The sequence below is a fragment of the Nuphar pumila genome, chromosome 17 (genome assembly GCF_984573655.1).
Source record: "Nuphar pumila chromosome 17, dmNupPumi1.hap1.1, whole genome shotgun sequence".
NCBI classification, from domain to species: Eukaryota; Viridiplantae; Streptophyta; class Magnoliopsida; order Nymphaeales; family Nymphaeaceae; genus Nuphar; species Nuphar pumila.
In genome coordinates, this window is record NC_143265.1 from 3,639,422 (window position 1) to 3,648,404 (window position 8,983).

The 8,983-nt window shown below is 38.2% G+C and overlaps 1 protein-coding gene across 2 annotated transcripts; it reads left to right on the forward strand.

The window, feature by feature from the left end:
* Nucleotides 1-1,566: 1,566 nt before the first annotated feature.
* Nucleotides 1,567-6,634, forward strand: LOC149811384 (ubiquitin-conjugating enzyme E2 27-like). Of its 2 annotated transcripts, XM_089993228.1 has the most exons (5): nucleotides 1,567-1,918; nucleotides 4,159-4,207; nucleotides 5,348-5,507; nucleotides 5,595-5,684; nucleotides 6,363-6,634. In XM_089993228.1, the coding sequence occupies exons 1-5, from the start codon at nucleotides 1,741-1,743 to the stop codon at nucleotides 6,468-6,470; spliced, it is 585 nt and encodes a 194-aa protein (XP_089849354.1). In that variant the 5' UTR covers nucleotides 1,567-1,740; the 3' UTR covers nucleotides 6,471-6,634. The 2 variants fall into 2 exon arrangements, with proteins under 2 accessions (XP_089849354.1, XP_089849353.1); XM_089993227.1 differs by having other exon boundaries at nucleotides 1,569-1,918; nucleotides 5,348-5,684.
* Nucleotides 6,635-8,983: the final 2,349 nt, after the last annotated feature.

The window sequence follows — 8,983 nt, forward strand, 5'->3', positions numbered from 1 at the left end:
CTTACATTGAGCATGAAAGTATGATGTGTTACAGTCACCTTCCAAAATCTACTGAGCTCTGGATGTTTGACGCAAAAAGGCTTCTTCAATATGAAATAAAGAAATAAGCTTATGTTTTACTTAAGGTCACACAAATAGGCTTCTTCAATAACAAGCTCAGAGAAACCGTAGCCAGATGTTGAAAAAGCGAGAGGATGTAGGCAAATCTGGGTAATATTTGAATGAAACAGTTAGTGCCTTGCGATCCGAAACTGGATTGGAAACAACCTCAACTGAGTAAGGAAACACTGAGAGCCATTGTTGATTAATTAAGCCATGATCACCCGAAATGTGTTTCCAAGCATGATTCAAATTTCAAAATATGTTGTACTTAAAAATCAAAACAAACAACAAAAGCAGTATAGATTCCAATTATTTGGATGCACATTCCTGCATGCGACAAGAAGACTAAAATCACTTGTCATTCTTGTCGAATCTGAACCTAGCACCGAAGTAAAACGCCACAGTGAGCAACCACATTTCGTTGTAAGCCTGTAAATGGCAACCAGAGACAACCAATCTTGCATTAGGGTTAAGCCTGTAAATGCGACGATGATGGTCGCCGATGGTGGACAGAGAGAGAGAGAGAGAGCTAAGGGCCGACGAACGTGGTGCTGCTGCTACAAACGATTTAGGGTTAGTATTAGGGTTAGTAAGTTAGTATATATTAACATGGTTTTCTTGTAATTTTATAGTTAGGTTTAAATATTTTAGTAATTTTATTAACGGGGATGAGGCGGGGCGTGGTGGGGGAAAGTGCAAGTCCATCCCCGCACGGGGATGAATTTTCACCTTCATCCCTGCCTCCATCCCCGTTTCATGCCCTTCATCCCCGGTCCAAACGGGGCGAGGCGGGGCGGGGCTCCGCTTTCCCCCGGTCCACTGCCATCCCTAATCTGTAAGGTGAGATTTGCCAAACATTCTTCCTTCTTTTGTTGAATCTAGTTTTATTATTTAAAATTAAGATCCTCATTCAACTCCACTAAATCAAATCTAACCTGGATTCGAATCCCAATCAAACTGGGATCTGTAATGACCACGCGGAAGTGAGAAAAACCCCGGGTGATACCCCATGATCAGTCACCCACTTATGAAAGCTAGAGAGACACACCCATTTTTTTTAAAGGCAAGCTGGGGTTAAGCAGACCCCTACCAGTTATATAACTATACCATTGGGTTTTTGAACCTGCAACGTTCCAACACAAGGTGACGTGCACTAGCTGCTCCTACCAAACAAGCTGAACCCACCACCTCTGAAAGCTACAGACACGCACGCACCAGCCAGGTTTGATCCTGTGCCTTCATCTCAGCTTCTTCACAAATGTGGATTATCAAGTCACTCCACCGCTAAGTTGGAAAATTTTTCGTGGAAGAGGAGTCCCTCCCTTTTCTATTTGCTCCAAATATACCCATCAGAGACACCCCACCTGTCCATAAAACGGGGATAATTCGGGATATTTCGTTACAAACAACGTGCAATATCCCGACTTATCCTACTTTTTCTGGATAAGCGGCCGCTCCCTAAAAGCGCCTTTCATTGGTGCGGACGCCAAAAATCCTTTTCTTCCTTTTAGCTTTTCCGCCTGGGCGAGTGGTGAAGGAATATCATCAACGTAGGGTTCCCCTCTGGAGAGGATTAGGATTCGTCCTCTCTCTCTCTCTCTCTCTCTCTCTCTCTCGGTGTTGGTGGGAAAGGAGAAGATGATCGATACGTCTCGCGTGCAGAAGGAGTTGGTGGATATCGAGAGGGACAGGAAGACTCTGGGAGTGAGCATCAAGCTCCATGGAGACGACCTGACCCACCTCTGCGGCACCATCGCGGGCCCCCTCGGGACGCCCTACGAGGGTGGCACCTTCCTCATCGACATCTACTTGCCCGGTATCCTTTCTGACAGATTTAGGACTTCCCCTTTTTTCTTCTCATCCTTCGTCGTCTGAGTCGTTCTTTTCTTTTGGGGAAGGAATGGTGAAGAACTTGATGTTCGTTTCTTTTTTATATAGAGAATCTCGTATCTATTTTCTGTCATTGAGTTTCATTGCCTTCATTATTGTCGTCTTTATTCAAACGAACTGCTTCTTTGGAGATGATCTCTCTGCATTGAGTGATAAATAACTGATGTATCATCACCATCATCATTTCATTCAAAAAAAAGTATCGCCATCATCTTTTTAATATTCCTTCTTGTTGTTGTTAGCGAACACTGTGGAGGTGGAGAAGTAGATGGTGTACCATCGTCATGATTATTCGATAAAACTTCATTCTAATAGCTTTATTGTTAGTTTAGTTATTCGATGGAATATCTGCAATAGTGGCAATTAGACAGTGTGATGGAATACCTGCATTGCTGAAATGGGGTTTGTGCACATGGATCCTTGTTGGTGGTCGTTTCCCCTGATGATTTCGTGCATGCTTTCATATTGAAGCATGTTGTGGGGAAGTAAGGGCTTTCTCTGAGGGCGTATTCTCTTGGGTGATTTACCAACATGATGGTCAGTGGCTTTCTGTTAGCCTTGCCCTCTTTGATGATTTGATCTGCATATTCTCTTCAACGGGTCATGCAAATGATTTTAAGAAACCATGGACGCATTCTTTGTGTATAACTAGCGCAGGTTCCAACCATGCTCAATTGTCGAATGTGCCTCTGCTATGAGGTTTTATTGTTATTCACCATGTTTTTATTTGTAGTATTTCTTTTTATCATTTCTTTTTGTGGTCCTTGTTATCCTAGACATATCTTGTCTTATGAATTATTTGGTCACAGCGGTTTTTCTTGTCTTTCTTGTATGTATTTGCAGGAAGACCTGGCATAGTGAAAAGTGAAAACATGTTTTTCCTGCATCCTAGATATTGTTCACCTGTTCCTACATTGTCTATGAACAAGGCAATTAAGTTATATTGCTTCTGTGAATTGTTGTTGATACTTGTGTTGCCACTTGAGATCATCTTCAAATTCTGTTTTATGGAGATTGATATAAACTTTGTGATAATTGGCTATGTATTGCAAAATAAAATAGTGGGTGGACAATGATATAAACTTTGTGATAATTGGCTATGTATTGCAAAATAAAATAGTGGGTGGACAATGATATAAACTTTGTGATAATTGGCTATGTATTGCAAAATAAAATAGTGGGTGGACAATGATATAAACTTTGTGATAATTGGCTATGTATTGCAAAATAAAATAGTGTGTGGACAATGATATAAACTTTGATAATTGGCTATGTATTGCAAAATAAAATAGTGTGTGGACAATATTGTAGGATGCACAAAACATGAGGGGAAATCACCTCCAAGCTTGCTTATCTTCATAGTACTTGCTTGTCCATATTCATAAGGATCAAATTGTTTTCTTCTCCTTCCTTTCATACTGCTGTAGTGATGTGCACATGTGGGCACATGAAAATATGCAGATTGACCTACACAAGAACATGACAACAAAGCTGTGTTTTCCTTGCATGTTCCCTTTCTGAGATTGTCAATGGTAACCTGAGAATGAGATTCCTTATCATGCCAAGTTTGAGAAAATGCATTGGTAGACTTTTTTTAATAAAGAAAATTTTTGAAACTTGAAAGAACAAGAAAATAGTGAGGAAAAAGTTCTTAGTGATTAGAAGATGATTTCAGATGCTAAAGACAGGCCTGAAGTTTGGAGGAGGAATGTTGAAGAAGTTGATGTTACCTCATTGGGTGGGTGAGGTATGATAATTGAGAGGGAAGGAAAAAGAAATCTGGGAAGAAAATCTATAGATTAGTAACAAGAATGATATAGAGTGTAGAACTAATAATAACTGCCATATGATTATATTTTGCAAAATGATCCTAGTCTGTGGGACGTTTCCTAGACAAAAGATGCCAACATGTGGTGTTTGTATGCCAGTGAATCATACATTGAGCATTGATACGGAGGGTAGTACTGTTAATTGTGAGCTTGATGAGCAAAACATTGTTTCCCTTTGGTTGCAATCTTGACAACCCTTTATCCACAAGGGCTTTTCCTACTGTTAATTATCTTGTTAAAATAAATTAGCCAAAGTTAAGTATCGCTCTTTAATGCTGATGTAAATTGATGGATCATTTTTTAATGCTGATGTTTTTTTATGCTCTGTGTCATGCAGGTGCATATCCTTTTGAACCTCCAAAGATGCAATTTATCACAAAAGTTTGGTAAGCAACTATCCTAATAAAATGCTTGTTTTTGTGAGTTTAGCTCTCAACATGTTTCTTTGCAACGTTGCAAGATTAGGAGTTCAAAAATCAAAATTACCTTCATAACTTTTGCAGTGGACCAACTATGTGGGACATAATTGCAAGAAATAAAAATGATATAAAAATAAACTCTGAATGTCCTTCTGCAAAATCTTCTAATGTACAAGGATTCTTCTCTATGCAACATGGACCTATCCATTTTCATTGTGAGTGTATTGGTCTTAAAGTATACCTTTCAAATGGTTACATGAAATAATTGAATAAAGGAACATTAATAAATGAATAATTGATATGTTTCATGTTATTCTGCATCTTGTACTTTTATTTTTTTGTGGGGAATTGCTTCTTGTCTGTTTATTTACAGAAATAGCAACTTTGTCACCTACTGTGCATACATAAGAATATTCTAGGTATAATATAAGTAACATAAACAAAATTATAGGTTTCCTTTATGCTCAACAAGGTGTAGAGCTATGTGACATGGATACTCCATTTTTACTTCCATAGCTGTCCCCTTATATGCCAGTAAAGCTTTGTAAAAATGGTTGTATCCATCTGTATGCTGCCATATCCATGTAACATAGATGTAAAGGATTTTGCAGAGGGTGATACTTTTATTTTTCAGTTAGCTTAGAAGAAATGGAAACGTAACCGTTTTTTTTTTCCTTTTTTGAAGCAGTGACTGCCCCAATTCTAATGGTTTTCAATGAGAATGATTAAAGATGAAAGTTCAGCATTCACAATTTATCTGGTAAATGAAATTAGTTGAGTGCCACTGAATCACCTTCTAAGTGAGCTACTTGGTTCTCTTGAAGTCAAATAGTTGAGAATAGCAACAAAACACTTTTGGTCATTGCTTAGGAGGCTTTTATATTAAACCACAGGGAATTGCAATATTGGCTGTTAATATTCTTAGATTTCAAGATTGCTTAGGAGGCTTTTAAATTAAACAGCAGAGAATTGCAATATGTATATATATATTTTGCAATCTTTCAGCTTGATTTATTTATATGAGGAAGTTACCATCACTTTTACGACTACACAGTTGCAGGATTTTGCTTGTGGGCATGCTGACTTTCTTTTTGTTTACATTAAAAGGCACCCCAACATTAGCAGCCAGAATGGAGCAATATGCTTGGACATTTTGAAAGACCAGTGGAGCCCTGCTCTCACACTGAAAACTGCTTTGCTCTCCTTACAAGCATTGCTTTCTTCACCACAGCCTGATGATCCTCAAGATGCTGTGGTAGCACAACAGGTATGTTCATGCACCTTTCTCAATCCATCTCTTTACAATTTTAATCACGGGATTCCTTCTTCAGTGTCTGATCTCTTGATGTTGCAGTATCTACGTGACTACTCAACCTTCGTGGGTACTGCTCGCTACTGGACTGAGACCTTTGCCAAAAGGTCATCTCTTGGGATCGAGGAAAAGGTAATATTCAGTTCCCTTTCTTAATGGCTTATCTGAAACAGTGAATAATCTAATCATATATTGCTATTCATTGGTATTCTTCTTTATACCCTATTTTCAATGTCCTTGTAGTTTAGTCTTGTCTGTGCCTACTATTATTAGGTGGTTCAGCCAGACAGATAGCTACACTCCATCGTGACAATAACTGTCAACTATAGTGATTATGATGTTGATGTCACGCTACTCTTTGCCGCCTTAGTCCTGTTTCTCTCTGTTTTGCACAGAATATAGGAAAAGAAATGAAGCCAAAATATGCAAATCTCTCTCTGGTCAAAAGCCAGTTAAGTCAGCACTATCTTCAAGGATTTGCACCCTCTACCAATATTCATCCTTTGTTTTGATCGGATCAGCTGTAGGCCACCTATATTCATGAATGCCCTTGATATCAATAACTTTGGTTGTTTTTAGCTACATACACATTAGGGGCAGTTGGGTCACAAGGGCGTATCACAAAGAACTTCCACCATTTGTTTTTTTTATTTCCCTCTTTTTCCTTTTCCCAAAAAGAAACTTTGATAGGCCCTCTTGAGTCTAGTCTTGTGTTAGAGAGATTTTAGAGATGGGATATACATGACATTTTTAAACTTTACCCCTGTTTCTCAAACTTCCATTCATAGCATCTAGTGGATCTTGTTACAGGTACAGAAATTGATGGAGATGGGATTCCCAGAAACACGTGTGAGGGCTGCATTGGAGAGCACAGATGGTGATGAGAACATGGCACTTGAGAAGCTCTGCACCAGTTAGAATCTACTGTACATGCACTGATACTGGAAGCATCAAAAGGGTTGGGTTGTGTAGTCAGTTTTTCTACTTTAGAACTTGAAAATTGTGAGACGATTGAAAAAGACTAATGGTCGGAGATTAACATATTCGATCAGTTGGCTGTTATGTAGTTTTGTACTTCGCTGTTTATCCATAGCCATATCATGGGGGATTATATCGTCCTACTTTTCACAGCTTAACCGTTTAGCAACTCCCGTTAACTCCCAAACATTTGTTAGAATGTTGCGGGAGCCCAGCTTAAGAGATATATTTAAGTGAAGATGGATCATTCTTGACATTGGGTGTCCTTGCAATTAAAAGAGAAAACAGTGACATTACCCCAAAATAAATGAGATGAAATAGATGGTGGTGGATGAAAAGGCTCAGATTCATGCAGTTTGCTGTTTGACATTGTGATCAGAAGTTCACTTGCCACTACAATACAGTAGGTTTCTGCTAAGATTCTTATACCTAAACTAACTGAGTTTTACATGAACTGCACAGTTTTAGATTCGGAGTTAAATAAACTCCAGTTTTAACTGAGCAACAAGAGGTCAAATTAAGATTATCATTCGCTGGGAATTGAACGTCGAAACATGATTGTTTTCTATTCCAACTGAACATTGCACGCTATTAAACTTTGTTTCAAATCGCTGTGTGACAACTAACAAATAAGCAAAATTTTCAACTGAGGAAGATCAACTCTTAAGTTAGAGCTGCATCGTTTTGCAAAAAGTGTGAGCTCGGTTTGGTTCAAGCTTGGTCCAGGCTTGGTCGTTTAGATGAACAAGCCAACAAGCCAAGCCTGAGCCTAGATTTAATCTTGTTTGCCTAAACAAGCTGAGGCTATTAACAGACACGAAACTTACTTGAATTTGATACCAAAAGTTATACATTTCAATCAGATAGAAGAGTCCATATCAATCTATTAACTGTTAAAGCAAAGAGATGAATAAGAACTCCATCTAAGTCAATACTGGACAGTTATTTAAGTATTAAAAACTCAAGGCATAAAGTTTGCAGAACGCCAATATAGAACAACTACATTTTCGATTAAGACGTAAACATTATAACATAAATATCAAATCAATACTTGAATTTACCTCACATCTAAAGATACATTGTCAAACTATGAACATGACTACTCTTCAATCAGAAGAGAACAAACGCCACACTCCAATTAAAAAACGTAGGGGTAATTACAACTAAGCATCAAAACATCAAGCACGAAAGCAACACAGAGTAAGAACCAATAAGTTCCTCTCTCAACCGAGCTCTAAGTCCTTCATGATCAAATTCAAACTCTAAAACACACGATTCACTAGTAAAACTGGGGAAAAGAAAAACTTTGTGTTTCCATCGTAACCTACAAGAAGAACCCAAACAAAACTGCCGAAATTTGTGTCGATCAATCCAAAAGCGACCGCACTAGAGAAATCAACAGCATGACAAGGAAACAAAAAGGAAAAAGAAAAATCATTAATCAAAACCCTAACCCTAGATTCAACTAAAACGGCAAAAAAAAAGAGATCGATAGAGTTGTAAACCTAAATGGATTTACGTGGAGATCTACCGCTACGATGAATCAAACTACTTGCAATCAAAGGAATCAAAACTTGCACTAAAATTCAATGAAAATAGTTCAAGAAAATAACAAGGAAATTGCAAAGAAATAAGTAGAAAGGAAAATTCCAGAATAGGTTCTACCAAAAAACTGCCTCTCTTTAATCTCATATATTTATAAATGAAACCCTAATCCTAATGAATCTGGATCTGACACAGATCTCCATGCAAACCTGTTGCTCCACTACGATTGGACTGCAGTCTTGAACCCCAAGAGACGTAGGCTAGGGCAATGGGTTGTAGGCGCACTTTCGTCGTCCTCTCGTATTCTACACAGACCTATGAAGAGTGCTCTCATCTCCGTTAGTTCTTGGATCTGCAACTTGGTCTACACAAGAATTGAATTTACTTTTCTCTAACGAATTTGAATCAAGTGTACTTCAATCGGGGTCTCCTAGGTGCTCGTGCATCATTCTTCCCTAGTTAGAGAGAATTAGGCTCAAGCAAATTTTGTTGTTCTTGACAAAGATATAGATCAACAACATTAATGATTGACAAGATTTGCCAATCTTCTTGCAGCTCAATAACATAAGCATTATTCCGTTAACGCTTTAACACTAAAAAATAATCAAATTTTTGTGAGCTTAACTTTCCATAATTATCAATAAAAAAATATTCAGAACACAAATAAACCATGACCAAATCATCCTCAACAAAACTAATATCACGATGACTCTTATCGACTCAAGACTTATGGATGGCATAATTCTCTTAAGGGCTTTCTTGACTTGGAAATGGACTTCCTGCATTTACTCTATAGTATCCTAGACCACATGCATAGGTTTACCAACACGAGGAATTGGTCATCTCGATTAGATCCTGGATCTGCACCTTGGTCCACCCAAAAATTGAATCCACCTTCCTCCAATGAA